Genomic DNA, 19,665 nt, shown 5'->3' on the forward strand with positions numbered 1-19,665 from the left:
AAGTATTTATTGAATGAGTGAATGACGAAAAAATATGCTGAAATTACCAGTTGACGCCATGGAGTAAGAATGGCAGAGATTTTCCATCCATAACGAGGTAGGCCTGATTATGTTAACCTAGTTATTAATTACTTTTTTTAAACCCATGTCTATGTTAAGATTTCTTAATAGGCCCTGGCTGGTGTAGTTCAGTGGATTGAATGCCTGCTTGTGAACTGAAAGGTCACCAGTTCAATTACCTGTCAGAGCACATGCCTGGGTTGCGGGGTAGTTCCCTATATGAGGGTATGTGAGAAGCAACTGATTTGATGTATCTCTTGCACATTGATGTTTTCCTCTCTTTCTCCCTCCCTTCTCCTCTCTCTAAAAATAAGTAAAATCTTTAAAAAAAGATTTCTTAGAAGTTCAACAGAAGGTAAATAGCAGAGTAAATTTACTATTAATTGTCATGAATTTTAAAATGTAAGCTATAGGAGGCATACAATTTGTGGATTAAAATCATTTCTAGGGCAAAAATTTAATTAAAATATATAATGGGTTCATATATACATTAATTTTTTAAAAAGTATTTGAATATGTGGTTTTTCAGTTATCTGACTTTAATCCTCCAGTGGTTTATTGATTAAGCAGGCATGCCAGTTTGTACACTCAAAGGAAAACAAAATGACCAGAGTTATGTATTAGTAAGTAAACCTCACCCTGGCTGGTGCGGCTCAGTGGATTGAGTGCCGGCCTTCCAACCAAAGGGTGGTGGGCTGGATTCCCAGTCAGGGCACATGCCTGGGTTGCTGGCCAGGTCCCCAGTAGGGGGCGCGTGAGAGGCAACCACACATTGATGTTTCTCCTTCCTTTCCCCCTCTCTAAAAAGAAATAATCTTTAAATAAAATAAAATAAAATAAAAATAAATAAATAAAAATCTTTAAAAAATAAGTAAACGCTTAGGAAAGATATCAGAGTTTCCTTAAGTAAAGAATATATTTGTCTTTGAGAAATTTAGTATACAGCATGCTATTAGACTTTTGGACACGAGAGGGTGCTGGTGACCAAAATTCAGAAAGTCACACTATTTTTCTAACACCAAGAAGTGTCAAACAGAATCCAAGTGTGAGCGCCCTACTTGTGTGAATCCTCAGATCCCCAAAATTACTGGTTTGCAATGCTAACAGCTACAAAACAGATCACTTAGAATGTATTAAAACACTGAAAGAAGAAAAGTGTTACATAAAAGATCTGAAATGCAACACATTTGGTGCATCAGTGTAGAGGTGAGTAAAAGAGGCTAACATTAATTCTTGGATACTACCTGGCCTGATAGTTTGTTCCTATTATATGAAGTCCAGTTGACTACAGCATGCACTTCAATGAAGAAAGTAAAGAAAAATTGTTATGATTTCACATTTTTATTTTTTAAGAATTTACATTTTATTTTTCAATTGCAGTTTACTTTTAATATTATTTTCTATTAATTTCAGGTGTATATCATAGTGGTTAGACAATCATATACTGCACAAAGTGTTTCCCCCAATAGTTCTAGTACCCACCTGGCACCATACATAGTCATCACAATATTATTGACTATATTTCCTATGCTATTCTTTACATTCCCATGACTATTCTGTAATTATCAAATTGTACTTGTTAATCTCTTGGTCTCTTTCACCCCAGCCCCAACAACTTCCCTCCCTTCTGAGGGAGCAGCCACCAGTCCGCTCTCTACTGTCTGTTTCAGTTTTGTTTGTTCATTGAGAAAGTAGAAGTTTAAAGAAGTCAGATATTTATAAATAAAATGAGAATAATGCAGCTTTGCTCTTTTAGCTATATGATATGAACCATTAAACGGTCAGATTTTTTAATAAAACAATTGTGCTAGAAACTTATTAGTGAAAAATTAAATTTAATGTTTTTTCTTTGGATAACGTGTATAAGATTACTGTAAAGTATTATACTTTTCAAATGACATTCTAAAAACAATACTTCCCCAATTTGGGGGGGTGAGATTAATTGAAGCTAATAAGACAAAAGTTTAGGGAACATTTAAAAAGCAAACCTCTTCACTATTTCTTTGTAGCTGCTATTCTCATAGAAACATGGCATTTAGAAAGAAAATTGAAAAGTGAAAAAAATTTAAATAACAGTAAAACACAAAATGAAATTAGTAATGTGATAATGCATACCGTTAAAACGGAGTTTAAATTACATTTTTGCTTTTCTCCTTTAAAAACCATAACATTTTATAAAGATGTTTTTTCAAGTTCTCATGCAGAATAAAATAGCACAAAAAGAAAGAATGCGCCCTGGCTGGCATAGCTCAGTGGATTGAGCACGGGCTGGGAACCAAAGTGTCCCAGGTTCGATTCCCAGCCAGGGTACATTCTTGGGTTGCAGGCCATAACCCCCAGCAACCGCACATTGATGTTTCTCTCTCTCTCTCTCTCTCTCTCTCTCTCTCTCTCTCTCTCTCTCTCTCTCTCTCTCTCTCTCTCTCTCCCTCCCTCTCCCTCTCTCTCTCTCCCTCTCCCCATCCCTTTCCTCCCTAAAAATAAATAAATAAAAATCTTTAAAAAAAAAAGAAAGAATGCAAGAGAACATATTCCATCACATCACCTACCATTCATTTACATCCCCAAAAGATACCAACTAAGCTGGAAAAAAAAAAAACTGACATGACCAGCACCAAAAGTCCATCTGAAGTCTGGGTAATGGTCTTCATAGTACTGTATGATTAGGTCTAATTTCTCAACCATGAGGAAAAATGAAGTTTATGAATAATTTTTAAAAATCTTTTCATTTCCTGGACAACGTGAAGAGACAAAAACAAACAAACAAAAAACCACCTTTCTAGATTTGTCAACAACTGGTCTTACTATTGATTTTCACCAGATGATGGTCTATATGTGTAAGAAGACAGAGACCAGGAATTGATTTAAGACCCTGGGCATATCTTTTAACTTCACGGAGCCTCAGTTACCTCACCATAAAAGGGGAGTGATAATAGCAACAGGATCTTGGAGAATCCCTGATTAAATGGGAAAACACTTGTGAAAACACATAAAAAATTGTCTTAATAAAAGAGGTCACTAGGCAACTGTGCCCATTTCACTAAAGGTTACCGTTTCTAGTCCTAATTGTATGAGAGTGGGCAAGGGGTGGAGAATGGCTGGAGGATTTGCAAGAGCATGCTTCCCTGCTGCTCCCCCCGCCCCGTGCCCTCCCATTTCCCACATCTGGCAGCAGTTTACTTTGCCATCTCACATATGCAAGTGACTGCCACCTGCCTCTAGCCACTTTTGCTCACTTTTATTTAGCTGACTTGTTTTTAAGGGGGAGTGAAGGGGGACTTTCGGTGGGAGGTGGTACTTGGGATATCTTCATTTTTTAATTCGACTAGCAGAGTTTGTTTCCCTGTACCTATTTGCTCGAATCCAGAGTTACTATTAGTTTTCTAAGTTTCAGTGCGCTCCAGGGAACAGGGCAGCCTGGCCTGCTCATCATCACTACAGAATCCCGAAGTAGAAGGGGAAAAAAGTTCACGATCAGCCAGCAAAGGAGTGTAGTTTGCCTTGGTTACTTAGGGACAGGTGAGTTAGGCTTGCCAGGGTTACAAAAGATCTTCAGGGAGAGGATCCAGTCCCTGTGGATGGAGAAGGAGCGGAGCGGGCATTCTCGGTCCATCTCGGCAACTTGCCTGGGACTGAGAAGCCCAGCGGACATTTTAGTCCCCGCCGCCCAAGGACACTGCTCTGGCAGAGACAGGAGGAGACGCGGCGCAGGGAAGGGCGTCCTGTCCGCCCGAAACTGGGCATTTCGAGAGGATCCCTGCCAGAGGTTTTCCCAAGCGCTCGCGTCCAGGACCGCGGTCACGCCGCAGCAGCCGAGATGCGCTCCGTGGCTACTCCCTGCTCCTCCCACCGCACCGAGGCTCACACCCACGGGCGCCCCGCCCCCTCGGCCTTATAGAAGGGGCGAGCGGCCTCGGCGAGCCCGGGAGCTAGAGGCTTCCCCGGCCGACGGCGGGACTGCCTGCGTGGCGCGAAAGCCTGGGCACAGCGCCGACGTAGACAAGTCCCGCGGCGGCTGCGCCCGCATCATGGAAGGCAGCCCCGCCCCAGCTCTAGCCCGGGTCGCTACCGACCTTCGCCGGCTCCTGCACCCAGTCCACCTGCTCCCGCTGCCGCTCCCCGGGCGCCGTCCTGTCCTCACCTCGAAGCCAACATGAAGGAAGCCCGGGGCGACGGGAGCGCCCCTTTCTGCGCCCGTCTCAACTACTCCTACCCGGGCATGTGGGAGCCCGAGCGCTCCGCGGAGTCGCGGGGCAACCTCACGCGTGCCCGGGACACCGGAGAGGATTGCCGCTCGGTGTCCGTAGTCTTTCCGATCACCATGCTGATCACCGGCTTCGTGGGCAATGCGCTGGCCATGCTGCTGGTGTCGCGGAGCTACCGGCGCCGGGAGAGCAAGCGCAAGAAGTCTTTCCTGCTGTGCATCGGCTGGCTAGCGCTCACCGACATGGTTGGGCAGCTGCTCACCAGCCCCGTGGTCATCGTCGTGTACCTGTCCAAGCAGCGCTGGGAGCACCTTGACCCGTCGGGGAGGCTGTGCACTTTCTTTGGCCTGACCATGACTGTCTTTGGGCTCTCCTCGCTCTTCGTCGCCAGCGCTATGGCCGTCGAGCGGGCGCTGGCCATCCGGGCCCCGCACTGGTACGCGAGCCACATGAAGACGCGCGTCACCCGCTGCGTGCTGCTCGGCGTGTGGCTGGCGGTGCTCGCCTTCGCCCTGTTGCCGGTGCTGGGCGTGGGCCAGTACACCATCCAGTGGCCCGGGACGTGGTGCTTCATTAGCACCGGAGGAGGTGGCAACGGGACTAGCTCCCCGCCCAAGTGGGGCAACCTTTTCTTTGCCTCTACCTTTGCCTTCCTAGGGCTCTCGGCGCTGACCATCACCTTTGCCTGCAACCTGGCCACCATTAAGGCCCTGGTGTCCCGCTGTCGGGCCAAGACCACGGCGTCTCAGTCGAGCGCCCAGTGGGGCCGGATCACGACTGAGACCGCCATCCAGCTTATGGGGATCATGTGCGTGCTGTCGGTCTGCTGGTCGCCATTGCTGGTAGGTAGTTCCTGGGTGTGCAGAGGTCAGGGTGGGGCGCCTGAGGGCAATAGAGACTTCTCAAAATGACAGCTCCTGCTGAGGTGTGTTTGCAGTCACAGGGCTTTGGGGAAGCCTTTCTGTCAGAGCAATCTTGGTTGAAGCTTCTGAGTTGAGTTCCTCACTTAACTTGCTGATCACCTTCAAATTCCAGCCATTGTCTTAGGTTCTGGTTACATACACATGGAGACCACAGGGGCGCTCACATTGTAATTGGAGGGAGTAAAGAGAATACCCAGGTATGATTTCAATGCCTGTGCAGAGATGGAGGTTTCTCCTGGTCATATTGGCAATGACAACTGTAGCCTGTGGTTGTGGGTTTTCCCCCATATTTCAAATACCCCTCCCACTTTCAGTCAGCAAAAATCCCCTACCTGTGACCACAGGCAGTCACAACCCTCTTGCAGCTTCTGAGCCTCTGTGCCCTTTTCAGCGCGGCCTGCAATAACCTTCCTTGAAGGCTCACTTTAGACTAGAGGCAGGAGAGTAAAAGTGCATTTGTGGTTGGAGACAACCTTAGCCATTTGGAATCATGCAGGACCCCCTGGGAAGTGCTTGAACTGACAGTCAGTGAGTCAGTGAGCCCTCGAAGTTTTGTAACTCCGGATGGCCAGCCTTTGTTTACCCTTGTGGCAACTATTCAGGACTGGAGGCAAGGCCAAACCTAGGATAGGATATAGGGGTTTCTTCACTTCCCAGCTCTTCAAAGGGGTGCACAGTCTAGGAGCAAGTGGTGTTTCCACAAACTCCTTATAAAACAGCCACTCTTACATCTTACTTTCCTGTTACTTTCAGCTGGAGATTTCTGTGGGTAAGTGCTGTTTACTAGTTCCTGATGGATGGAGGTTTATATAGGCAGACTGGCTTGATAGGAGTTATGTTTTAGAAATAGTGACTTGACAATTATAACAGTTTATATATTGGACCTGGAAATTAGACAGTTGTGAAAAACTTCTGAAACTCATTGACACAAGTTTTCAGAACCCACACACATTGTTTTTCCTTTTAAATTGTGCTAAAATACACATAGCATAAAATTTACCATTTTAACTATTTTAAGTGTACAGTGATATTAAATACACTGACATTGTTGTGCACCACTTACAGTTTTAAATCTCTCGTATTTGAAAATAGAACCATAGTCTCTTTCCCCCTCCCACCCTCCCCATTCACTGGACAAAGCAGATATTCCAGAAGACCTGTGTTTCACTGGTGCAGTATATTTAGAGCACAAGTCTTGGCTCCAAATCATTGACAACATGTGGTGACAAGGAGAGTTCAAGACCTCGAGGGCCCGCTGACTGACTCTCGGTGCAAGCACTTCCTAGGGGGTCCAGCGTCATTCTAACTGCCTGAGGCTGGCTCCAACCACAAGCTGCTGTATGGTCACAGTTCTGCATTCCAGGAGCTAGAACTCAGGCTGATGTCATCACCATGGCTTATCAAAACCAGCACCAATTTTAGATATATTTACTTCTATGGTTGAAAAATGGAGTGTGTAGGTGGCCAAACAGAGGGGAAAAGGAGTTCCTAAGTAATGAACACTTTACTAAACTATGAAAATTAATATAACTTTAAAGGCAACAAAGAAAAATCTGAAATTTTCAGGACTGTCATTTGAGTCCCATGTCTTAGAGTTTGCTCTATCATATTGTTTATATCCTGGAAAAAATGCAATTAAGTCATATGAATAAAATGGTTACCCATACAGTTAAATGAATGTATAGATTTTTTTTTAACTAGAAGAGATACTATGTACAGTAGTGTGTCTTTTACTTTAAAACTTTAATACCATGAGCTCAGTGGCCTTGGGAGAATTTAGACCAGTTCTGAGAATCGTAACCTAGGATGGCCAAACTTACTCTCTTAAGAAATACTATTTGGAAATAGCCTTATTTAATTTCAATTAATACCTACATTCAAACAAATCCATTGGTTTGCAGCCTGTTTTTAGAGATTTTATTAATTCAGTTATCATAAAAACATTAAACTTAAAAAAATTTTAACATGCTTGATTATATCAAAGAGGAGAAATTAAAGATTTGCAAAATGGGTACTTTTTAAGCTGAAGCAAATAGTTCTATCTTCTGTTTTCTGCACCGTTGAAATTAAATCTCTAAATATCTTCAGAAAGCTCTCCACTAAAATGTTGGAATTATTTCAAAAGAAAGAAAGAAACTGGCAAAACCACTTTCTTAATAGGTGACGGAATTATAAGAATGAAAACACTAGAACTTAGTGAATTGAATTTTTAGTGCATTAATGTTAAAGTAAGAGATCGTTTTCTACATCTTTTTCTTAACTATGGGTAAAATACAGATTCCCTACCAGCTTTTGTTGAGTTGGGAATCATCCAAACTCCCTACTTAAAAGAATCCTGAGTATATTTTATCTTGGAAGTCTGTCATGATTATAACAATATGCAATTGTTACTGCCACAAGACCTAATAGAGAAGAGAATAAGAAAATGTTGCAACTGCTACAAGTTCCCACCACATACATATTTAAATATAGGTTTTCTATGCTGCCAATGAAAGGTTTTTTTACTTATTTTTTCCAGACACCTTACAAACTACAAGATGTGAAACTGAGTGAGAATACAGTGGAAAATAGTGTCACCATGTCTATGATTCTTAGTCCTATTTCTGTTCATTTGTCATTCTTTGGAATTAGTCAGTTGACTTAGCAATGCAATCTGTTTGACTTTTTATTATTGTTATTATTATAATTATTTTATGAACCACAGTCACCAAATAGTTCTGTTGTTTGACATAATAGCCAAGATTCCAAAAGCAGCAATAACCTTGGGTGAGTGTTGAGAGAAGCTATGAGTACATTTTGCGCTTTTATAAACCAGACATTCCCCATACAGGTAGAACGTAGCTAATACTGTAGTTATCTTAAAAATAGTAAATATAAAGTAACTATCAACAATGTGAAAAGTGAGGTATGAGGAACAGAGCAACTCATTTATAACAGGAACTGGATAAAAGCAGTCTTAGAAATGTTTGCCTTTGATCTTGAACCAGCACATTCCCTGCTCAGTGTCTGCAGTTGTAGACAAGGATGCTTTGATTCAAGAACATATTATACAATGTAGATGTAACTTTTTTTTTTAATGTAAGGAATCACTGATATAGTTTGACAAATAAAATTTGCCTGAAATATACTACATGTGATAGATTTGCTTTACAGAAATAATGCTGTTTTATACTATAAAATAGTTTTGTTCAATTGCAAATTTTCTCTACCGATAAATTTCTGCCATATTAAGCATATAGTTTCAGGGAAAATGATTAAACATATGAACTGGCATTATAGGAAACGTCTATAATTTGCTTTTGTAAGCATTGAGATTATTTTCAGTTCTTTACACTTTTTAGTTCACTACCATACATTTTAGGTACCATGCAAGGGGTATTAAGTAGACTTATGAAAAATGGTCAAAGTTGAAATCTGTTCAGGAAAGCAGAATTCCCACATTTACAAGTGAAACAATTAGAGAACAATGCAAGTTAAGATGTAATGAATGCCTTTGAGTCTGGGAAGAAAGTCTACCTGAATTTGCCAGAGCAGGCTTCCTGGAAGAGGTGGGGGGACACAGCTTGAACCTGGAGCTGAGAGCAAGTGGGCCCGGGAGCCTAGTGGGAGAGAGCAAAGCGTGCACACTGGATCTATGGGAACCATGGTATGGGAAGGCTCAGGGGGCCTGTGTGAGGTGATTAAGGGGAACAGAGGATGAGGATTGTAGGGTGTTTGTTTTTTGTTTTGCCAGTAGGCCATACAGCCTCTATTTTTAAATTTTTTTAAATAGGGGAGATAATTTTTAAAAGATTGGCAGTGCAGAAGAGTGTGGATAGGTGTGGGCAGGAAAAGTGAAAGTGAGCTTAGTTATGGCTTGCTTTTTCAGGTGGATTAGGGCTTTAGGTTAGAGACAGTAGGAAGAGATGAGTCAGAGGAGGAAAGGTAAGAGAGAACTAATGCTATTAGAAATGGTCACTTTTAGGGGTGATTGATTCGACAAACATTTCTTACGCATCTACTATGTCCTATTCACTGTGAAAAATTACCTCATTTGACTGCATCCTGTAGGAATGCCACTATTTTCTGTATCATTCAGATGAAGAACTGATATAAAGAATATTAGAATTAGAATAATTAAGGATATCTGACTCTGAGTTTGTTTTCAATTTTGTTGTCTATTTTCTTGCTTAGCTTACATAGAGGTGATGAATTCTAGTCTTATATATCTTTCTGTCATATATGCAAGTTATATATCTTTGTGTCTATAAAGTACAGAGGTAGGACTAACAGATATTTAAGGTTGTTCTCTATTTACATTATTCTCAGGTGTTCTTATTTGGGAGAATCATGGTTCAATGAACCAGATTGAGAAACTTTGGAAAAGGATTGGTAGATTGTATTTTGTAAGGATAGGAATCCTGAGTGACTAGGGCTTTTGGACACAGTATGTAAGATGGTGGATTATCTAAATGATATATCCAGAAAGCCCAAGTAATTTTAAGATTGAGATAAATCAAAGCTAAAAAAACACAGATTTTTTTTGGAGTTTATCAGAGAGAGCCAAGAATTAAACAGTTCTTAAGCCATCAGATTTGAAGAAATTCAGATGATCTAGAGTTGTAGCATAATTGTGAGTCATTGGCCTTTCTCTTTTGAAAAAGCTATGAAGGTCAACGACCGAATTGTGAAAGTTTCCACAGGTTCAGTTTTCTGGGAATAACACTCAGGAATATGCACTACAAACATTTGTAACAGACAATGATTCTTCTGGGGGTGTTGAGGCATGGTAGTGAGGGGTACTGGGTGTCCTGTCTCAGTTTTCAGATAGGTCTTGCATTACAGGGAAGCAGTAGGAGGGAAGTGCCCCCCAAAACTTCTTACATTTCTGTCATATTTTTAAAATCCACCAGTGTTCCATGTTTATCTCATTCATGCCTCGTGCTTCTTGAGGATTATTAGATGGCCTCTCAGATCCTCTTTTCCCTAGAAAATTCCAACTTTCATAGAGTAAAGAAGGAAATCAAAGAAGCCTAATTTTTCTTGTCATTCCTCTTATATCTTGTCTCATAAGTGTATGTGACATCTTATAGTAAACATTGTAATTCATTCTTACATGGAAATGATCATTGAACAGCATGTAACTTTTTTGTTTTATCATTTATGCTATTACATCTGTCCCAATTTTTCCCCCTTTGCTCCCCTCTGCCGAGCACCCCCTTCCATAGCCCATCTCCACACCATCGTCCAGGTCCATGGGTCCTTTATATATGTTCTTTGACTAATACCTTCACCTTCTTTCAAAGATACCCTATTTCCCTCTTCCCCTCTTACTGCTGTCAGTCTATTCCATGATTCTATGCCTCTGGTTCTATTTTCCTCATTTGTTTGATTTGTTCATTAGATTTTCTTCATAAGTAAGATCAATAGGTATCTGTCTTTCACTGCCTGGCTCACTTCACTTAACATAATGCTTTCCAGAGCCATCCATGCTGTCGCAAAGGGTAGGAGCTCCTTCTTTCTTTCTGCTGTGTAGAATTCCATTGTGTAAATGTACCATAGTTTTTTAATCCACTCATCTACTGATGGGCACTTAGACTGTTTCCAAATCTTGCCTATTGTAGGTGGTACTGATATGAACATACAGGTGCATAAGTTCTTTGGAATTGGTGTTTCGGGATTCTTAGAGTATACTGCTACCAGTGGAATCACTAGGTCAAAAGGTAGTTCCATTTTTAATTTTTTTAGGAAATTCCATACTCTTTCTACAGTGGCTGCACAGTCTACATTCCCACAACAGGCTACTAGGGTTCCATTTTCTCCACATCCTCACCAGTACTTGCTGTTTGTTGATTTATTAATGATGGCCATTCTGACAGGTGTGAGGTGATATCTCATTGTGGTTTGAATTTGTACCTCTCTGATGGCTAGTGATGTTGAGCATTTTTTATATGCCTATGGACCATCTGCATGTCTTTCTTGGAGAAGTGTCTATTCAGGTACTTCACCCATTTTTTAATTGGGTTGTTTGTGTTCCTGGTGTTGAGTTGTGTGAGTTCTTTATATATTTTGGAGATTAAATCTTTGTCCAATGTATCACTGGCAAATCTGTTCTCCCATACAGTCAGTTCCCTTTTCACTTTGATGATGGTTCTTTTAGCTATGCAGAAGCTTTTATTTACTACAAAAACAACAACAGCAGCAACAAAAAAATAAAGTACCTAAGAATAAATTTAACTAAGGAGGTAAAAAAGACCTGTACTTGAGAAACTATAGAACTCTAAACAAAAAAAAGGAAGATACAAATAAATGGAAGCATGTACTTTGTTCATGGATTGGAAGAATTAACATCATTAAAATGTCCATCCTACCAAAGCAATCTATAGATTTAATGCAATTTGTATTAAAATACCAATGGCGTATTTCTAGATCTAGTATTCATTCACAGATTTAGAATGAATACTCCAAAAATTTATATGGAACCAAAGAAGATCCCAAATAGCCTCAGCAATCTTGAGAAAGAAGAACAAAGTAGATGGGATACACAATACCTGATATTAAACTATACTACAAGGCCACTATAATCAAAACAGTCTGGGATTAGAACATAGATCAATGGAACAGAATAGAGAGCCCAGAAATAAACCCATGTCTCTATGGTCAACTAATATTTGCCAAAAGGGGCACAAGCACACAATGGAGTAAAGATAGCCTCTTCAATAAATGGTGTTAGGAGAACTGGACTGGTACATGAAAGCTAGATCACTGCCTTACACCATACACTAAAATAAACTCAAAATGGATAAAAGACTTAAATCTAAGTTGTGATACCATAAAAATCCTAGCAGAAAACATAGGCAATAAAATTTCAGATATCATTGTAGCAATATTTTTGCCAATATATCTTCTAGGGCAAGGGAAATAAAAGAAAGAAAATGAATGGGACTACATCAAATTAAAAAGCATGTGACTTTTTAAGGAGAGAGATGCACACACCTGAGGAAGTAGCACTATGGAGTGAAAATTCTCTGTGACTCTGCTCTCTTTACTCAGAACACCTCTCTCTCCATTTTTCCCACTTGCCGCTTTACCCCTCTGTCATTCAATAATAGCTGCCAAGCAGCCATCCCTCTTGGCGTGGCTAAGGTCTCAAGTTGGAAGTTGCTTTGGTAGAGAAGCCTTTCCTGATCCTCTCTAGCCTTGATTGGGTACTCTGGCCCTTTGACCTCAAAGGACCTACCTTGTATTTCCCTGACATGGTGTGAGCAATAATACTTCATTGGACATATTGGTTAATTGACCTCCTGAGGTCTTGTGTGCTGATTTTGTTTTCCGTAGGAACTGTAATTGCCTGCCATACAGGTGCACCCCATGCATGCTTGTTAATGCACCATTTCAGCACCCAGATCAGAAGACAGGGTCTGCTTCTGTCCCAGTTACATGAGCTATTAGTTGCGGACCCAGAGGGCGGCTGGCCTCAGGCCACATACTGACTGTCCAGAATCAGCCTTCCCTTTTGGGTCCTTAGGCTCTGGGTTGTACTCAGATCACCTCCTGACAAGTTTCCCTTCCTTTAGATAACTCACTTGATATTTTTGTGAACTATTTTCATCTCTTCTGTAAAATAGTAATTAAAACACCTACCTAGTCCATTTCACAGTATTGTAATGAAAACCAAGATACATGTATAATATAAGCATAATTGGAATATTCCTTCTGTATTAGGAATACTACTATGATGTTTTACTGGATGATAATGTTGACTCGTGTTCAGACAGACCTTTCCCCCAGGAACCTGGAGAAAAGAGACAAGTGATGTTTTACAGTTTGATTAGTTATACTTCACCAAGGGGAAAACGTGGTGGAGAATATAACTTTTCCAAAAAAAATAATAAGATAAGAAAAATGGTAAATCATAGGTGCATGAAGCTTTACAAGGAATTGTAATTCATCCCTCCTCCTCTGCCCTGCCACCATCTCTGTACTCTTCTGTGTTCTCTCAGCTCTGGAATACTTTCCCCCTCACAGCTGCCAGTTAACTCTCTTAAGTCTAACAAGTGCTGGATTCCATCTCCCCTTGTTCATAAACCTGAGGCGTAACCACCACCTTGTGCTCTGAAGACCACTGCCACAGGTCTGAAACAAGTCTCCTGTCTTTCCAGGGAGGCACTTCTTCCTGTATTTCCTGGTGTGCTGAGACATGTCCTCATGCAAAGGTTTCAGTCAAATTAATCGTACGTCTAGTTATTGTCCTAGGTTAGCTCGTTCTGCACACTTTTTAAGGGTAGAACCTGTGCCTCCATTTTCCTCATTTTCACAGGTGATCTGAAATGTTGAGGCTGAACCAGAATCACTCACAGCTCAGAACTGAGAGTTTACACAAGTCTTAAATCAAACCAAAACATGAGAATCATACAATTGTAAACTGCCTCACAGTTTGGCCAGGTCCTGACTAGGCATTAACATTGTTTGCAAATAACACAACCTACAAACTTACCATCAGTTTGCCCACCCAGTGTTTCTCTTGGGCAACATTCATAAGGAGGACCTTTCAATGGCTGATCTCAGTGTTTATTCAAAATCTACATATTATTTTATCAGCACTGATTTTTTAAAAAGATTTTATTTATTTACATTAGATTGAAGAGAAAGGAGGGAGTGGGGATAGAAACATCATTGTGCAAGAGACACATGATCAGTTGCCACTTGCACACCCCCAACTGGGGACCTGACTTGCAACCCAGGCATGAGCCCTGACTGGGAATCAAACTACTAACTTCTCAGTTCGTGGGCTGAAGCTCAATCCTCTGAGCTATACCAGCCAGGACAACAGCACTGATTTTTATGGTAAGTGTTTAAGGATCATAAATCTAAACATTAAAGTTAGTGATAGAGATGGAAGAAGGAAGAGGCTTGATTTTTTTTTCCACACCTTAATTTCTGTTAAAAAAAGAAAAAAACATCAGTTATTAATTTAGGAAGGAGTCATGTAATAATATAAGTACAGGATAAATTCTATAACAAATACCATTACTATTTTTAAAAATCTTGTTAATATAAAAACAAAAGGTCAATCAAGCAGTTATTGATCAAAAAAATCAAGTATGATTTTAAAAACATACTTTTCACTAATCCTTGGATACTTCCTGTAGATTTGATCTTTTTGTTCCTCTTTCTGAATACCTAGTAAGTATCATTTTCTGTGGTTGAGAATATGCTGCTATTGGTGTGATTCATAAAAATTTGGAAAAAGAAGTACAATATATTGTTAATGTTGAAAATAATGAAAGAGAGATTGTGAAAAATCAGATACATTCTGGGTACTTCACCAGATGGTAAAGTGGAGCCTTGCTGGCAGTCTTGAGGTATGAAATTTTCCTGGTAATGTGTTGCTGACACCATCTTGTTTGAATCAGGTAGACTTCCCCAAATTGATGAGTATATCAACAAGTCCTAAGGCGCCAGCCAGTAGAGGTTAGTGATTAAGTGACCACTGACTTCTGAGCACTCCTGTTTCATGAGAGGAACAAAATAAAATAACTGAAGAAGCAGGTGAGGACCACAGAAAGATTATAGCACCAGAAGGCAAGAGACCTGGGTTCTGGTCATGACTTTTCCACTACATGATAAGTCACTTTATCTTTTTGGTTTTCCCTTTCCTTGTCTGTAGGATAAAACAATGATAAACCCTAACCTTCTCTTCAGTTCTGACTTCCTGTGGCTCTAAGTAGATAAAATCATCCCTGTCAGATGTACTGTATTAGATGCATGGAGGAAAACACCCAAAGACTTCTTAGGAAGAAGCACAGAAGTGTGAGCAAACAGACAAAGTAGACCTTGCATTTTTTTATACAATCATTCAGTAAGTATTGCTTGAGTGTTGCTGTATGCCTGCAACACTGCTCACTGTAGTGATACTGTGGTGACCAGGGCTGAATCATGTGGTTATATGAGTTGAGCAATTATATAGCACTAGGAGGCCCTATTCACACTGTATTCTACACAAATACCACTTCTTTTAACAGTGTGCAACCTGTGCTATCCTTGGTAGCCCCGATGTTAAGCCAAGCCGACCTGCTGTCTTCTTTTGTGAAGCTTTCAATATACTAAGGTAGACAGACAATAAATAAATAGTCATGCCAATAAACAAATATAACCAGATGGATGGGTCATTACTGTGGTTTCTCGCTGCCACATGGTTCCTCTACTTCAAATTGGCCTTGTCTGGGCAGCTGCTGGCTCACTGCTGCTGGAGCACGCCTCTGCCCAGGCTGTAGTGCGGAGTGTTTATGCTCAGATGCCATCATTAGAGAGAACCCAAGTGCACTCCAGCCACAAAGCTGAGCAGTAATTCCCTAGAGAGCAACCAATGTGCTAGAAAGTATGGACCCAGAGGGTGGCTGGCCTCAGGCCACATTCTATCCAGAATCAGCCCTCCCTTTCAGGTCCTTAGGCTCTGGGTTGTACTCAGATTACCTCTTGACAAGTTTCCCTTCCCTTTCCAATAAATTGTCTTTTAGGACTTTTCATATCTTTCCCTCTAATAAATATTGCCAAAGCCACCCTGCTTTAAGTTTCTTGCAAAAAGAGGTTAGCTCTTGGCTTCTTTTTTTTTTTTTTCCCCCACAAGGCCCTGGGATCCCTAAGCATAATGATCTGCTTCTTTCCAAGTGACCAGCAGTATGTACCAGGAGCATTATGAGGATTTTCCTTTGTTGTACCACATAGACTTCTACTATGTAAATCGACGTATTCTACATTTACCAAAGTAAACGATTCTTGCTTCTGTAACACCTGCTCCAATGGGACATGCTCTGCCCACCAGAACAGAAAGGTGGGGGCAGCTACTGGCATTCCCTTACACACATCACCACAGCAGTCGTGTGCTAGGAAGGCAAGAACGAGAGGGTCAAAAAGGACTCCTCTTGATGTGTTGGTAAGGAGTGAGGTGGTTACAGAGTGCCTCACTGAGAACATGTCATTTATGATGAACCTTGAAAGAGGACACTCTGAGGGAGAAAGTGGCGTGTGAAGGCATCAATATATATAAAAGAGGTGGAATCATTGGAGGAACTGAAGGGAGGCAAGATGGATGGATTAGCGCAAGTAAAAGAGAATGACTTCCAGGTAAGGCTAGGGAGGTAGGCAGGGCCAAACTGCAGAACCCTGTCATTTTTGTTTGGAAGTTTAGATTTTTATCCTAAATATGATGGAAAGCAACTAAAAGCTTTTAGTGACAGAATGATTTGATCTGCTTTATGTATTAAAGGATCACTCGGGTTACATTATGAACTAGAGGAGTAGGCATTAGAGCCCTTTGGACTGAGGTCAGATAGAGGTATGGAGACTTTAATAAGGAAAAACATTTTTCCTTAAGTGTTGCTTTAAAACAAGGAAAGGACATAACAGCATAGAATTGATGGGAGGAGGCCGTCTATGCAGAAGCACTGAATTAAAAATTGAGCCCTGTGTGCTGGGAATGGTAAGCAAATCTGTTTGTTGAAGTCAAGAAATATTATGAGTCTAATGGGGAAGGGGAAAGGAGGGAGGAGTGCATTGGTAAATTGCCTTGAAGACTGGGAATAAGATTTTGTATGAGTTGTATTTCTATACTTATGTTCATATTTGTATGATAAGAGGGTTCACATTATAAAATCTTTTGGTTCATAAAATCACTTAGTGAAACAACCCATCTAATGTTTTAACCTCTTTCTAGGATATTCTTGGTGAAATTGTCTAAGCTTTGAACACCTTTACTTATAGGAAATTTGTTGCTTTTTAGGTGGCACAGATAACTTTCTAAAGGCTAAATATTGTACCAGGCTTTTTCTCACAGATAATTTTCTTTATTTCCTACAACCTTTTGAGGTAGGCATTATTAGCTCCTGATGCAGACACCAGCCTGCAGTGTCTGTGGCGTTATGGATAAGATACGAGGTAAATTCACACGTACTGTCTAGTCCTGTGGAGGAAAAGGGATGGCACAGCCAATCTCTCAAGGGGAGAGCGAACCTACCCTCACCTTGACAAGCTTTTATTGGCTTTCAATTTGCACAGGAATATAGGTAAAGTTCATTAATCATTGTCAGGCAGTAAGGATCAAACAAATAGATAGCATACAAAGAACTATGAGGGCTTATTCTGAGTCAGGGTCTGTTAGCTAAAGGGCTCTAAAACTTTGGGAAACAAACTCATTTCCTGCTTGGACTCTTATTATTTAATTGAGAGCATTCTTAGCATAGCAGGTTTCACAGGATTTTATATATTCTTTCTTAGGCCTTATCACCTGGGGAACCTGCCATTTCCAGCACAGGGATACACCGCCCTCTGTCATTGTTTCAGGCTTAAATCAGGCAGGGCAAGTGAGGCAGCCAAGGGATTAGGAGGCTTCTCGCAGACAGAATGAGGACTCAGGCTATGTCAAAGCTGAGGAGTGAGGGTCCATCACCCCCTTTTGCTATAGCTTCCCAAGTCCTTCCCTAGGGACTCCCCGAGATCATGCCTGTCTTGGGTCGTCCCTCCCTTGAGGAATCTTACCCGTCATTGACTAACTGATCAAGCATTAGGGGCCAGGCAGGGTGAAGAAAAAGGAGCAGAAGTGGAGCCCCTGCCAGGAAGATAAGCTTTGTCTCCTTAGTGATTTATAATCCGAAGGTCAGTCACTCAGCCTTAGCCACGGGGGCCAGGGTGGGAGGGGGTGGTTACAGCTTCTGAAACCAGGCAGGGCAGTTCCCAACAAGCTCCAATATATAGATAATGAAAAAACCAAAGCTGAAAGAGGTTGAATGGCTTGTTCAAAGTAACAGACCTAATAAGTTGTCAAGATGAGATTCCAAGGCCAAGCTCTTTTCTCTAAGCATCAGAGTAGCCCAAATTCATCTTAAGTTGTTCTTTCTATTAGAAAAACAACCCTGGCTGCTGTGGCTCAGTGGATTAAGCACTGGCTTGTGAACCAAAAGGTCACCGGTTCAATTCCCAATCAGGGCACATGTCTGGATTGCAGGCCAGGTCTCCTGTAGGGGATGTGCAAGAGGCAACTACACATTGATATTTCTCTCCCTCTCTTTCTCTATCCCCTCTGTCTAAAAATAAATAAATAAATAAAATCTTTTTTTTTAAAAAAGAAAAAATTATTTCCCTTACATTGATTGAATTAGAATGATACTAATTCATGGGTGGGTGGGCTAGAATGGGAGTAAAGGACAAAAAAAATGTATTTGAACAATGATTAAAATAAAATTTAAAAAAAGTGATACTAATTCTAGTCCTTGGTTTATATGGAACAATATTAAATTTAATTAGAGACGTGTTTTATTTTTTAAATTATATGATACTATAATTCTATATCAGTTATCAAAGAGTTACACTAACTTTACAAACAACAGAATAACATGAAATAATCTTGACAATGTCAAGGACAAGAGCTGTGATCTAGTAAATCATTTAACCAACACTATTGCATATCACTCGTGTGCATATCACTGTGCTACAACCTGACGGAACAATGGCATGGCCCTTGTCCTCAAGGAATGTGTTCTCTACAGAATGATTCCCTACAGAAACTCAAGGTTGTGACTCAAAAAAGCAACGTAATTTTTCACTGTCAATTTTTAATATAGGCACAAAGCTAAGTATCATTCATAATTCATTTATCCATTCATGCACTCAGTGATTGTTTGTTGAGTACCTACTAAGTTTAAGGCACAGTTCTAGGTGCTAGAAATATAGTAGTGCAATAGACTAGTTTCCTGCTCTCAAGGAACATGAATTCTAGTGGAAGGAGAAAATCAATCAACAAATGAATAAACTAGAAGCTGGATTATGATAAAAACTCTTAAGAAAAGAATATAGCATGATAGGATAGAGGGAGCCTGGGAGACTTCTGTATATTGGCTTGTCAGAGAACATCTCTGAGAGGTAACATTTAAACTGAGTCCTGAATGAAAGGAAAGAACCAATGAACAATCTACAGGAAGAACGTAGTCAAAGGGAATAGCAACAGTCCTCACCTCATGTATTCAGCAGATAGAGAGAAGGCCAGCGTAACCGAAGTGCAATGAAAGGAGGAAATGAAGTGCTGTAAATTGAGGTCAAAAACCATGTTGGGCCATGCAAGTCTGTACTAAGGAGTTTCAACATGATTTTAAGAGAACACTGGAAGGTTTGAAGCAGAGAAATGCCATTAGTGGATTTCATGTTTAAAAGATCCTTCTGGAAGCTGCATCAAGACTAGATTGCAGAAAGGCAAAAGTGGGAGTAGGGAGAGCAGGTATTGAACTTGTCCAGGTTAGATGATATGGCTGGAATTAGGGTGGAGAAGTGAAAGTGTCTGAAAGACATAGTTATACGACATTCTGAAATTTCTCTAATGCCTGTTCTGCGACTTTGAGAAGAAATAGAGTCATCTCTTATCTGTGGGTCTGGTAGTGAGGTAGATATCTGTCTATAAATGGTTTTCCATTTAGCCCCTTAAAAGGGAAGTTATTGCCCCAAGCTTG

The 19,665-nt window shown here is 40.8% G+C and overlaps 1 protein-coding gene across 1 annotated transcript in view; it reads left to right on the top strand.

Annotated features, from left to right (window-relative positions):
* The first annotated feature begins 3,293 nt into the window (after positions 1-3,293).
* PTGER3 (prostaglandin E receptor 3) overlaps positions 3,294-19,665 on the top strand; it is a 77,917-nt gene continuing 61,545 nt past the window's right edge. The window contains exon 1 of the mRNA XM_045835308.1: positions 3,294-5,107. Within this exon, the coding sequence (XP_045691264.1) occupies positions 4,214-5,107 (894 nt within the window). The 5' untranslated portion in view covers positions 3,294-4,213. The remainder of the gene's footprint in view (positions 5,108-19,665) is intronic.

The sequence above is a fragment of the Phyllostomus hastatus genome, unplaced genomic scaffold (assembly GCF_019186645.2).
Source record: "Phyllostomus hastatus isolate PE091 unplaced genomic scaffold, TTU_PhHast_1.1 phas_contig_209, whole genome shotgun sequence".
Classification (NCBI taxonomy): Eukaryota; Metazoa; Chordata; class Mammalia; order Chiroptera; family Phyllostomidae; genus Phyllostomus; species Phyllostomus hastatus.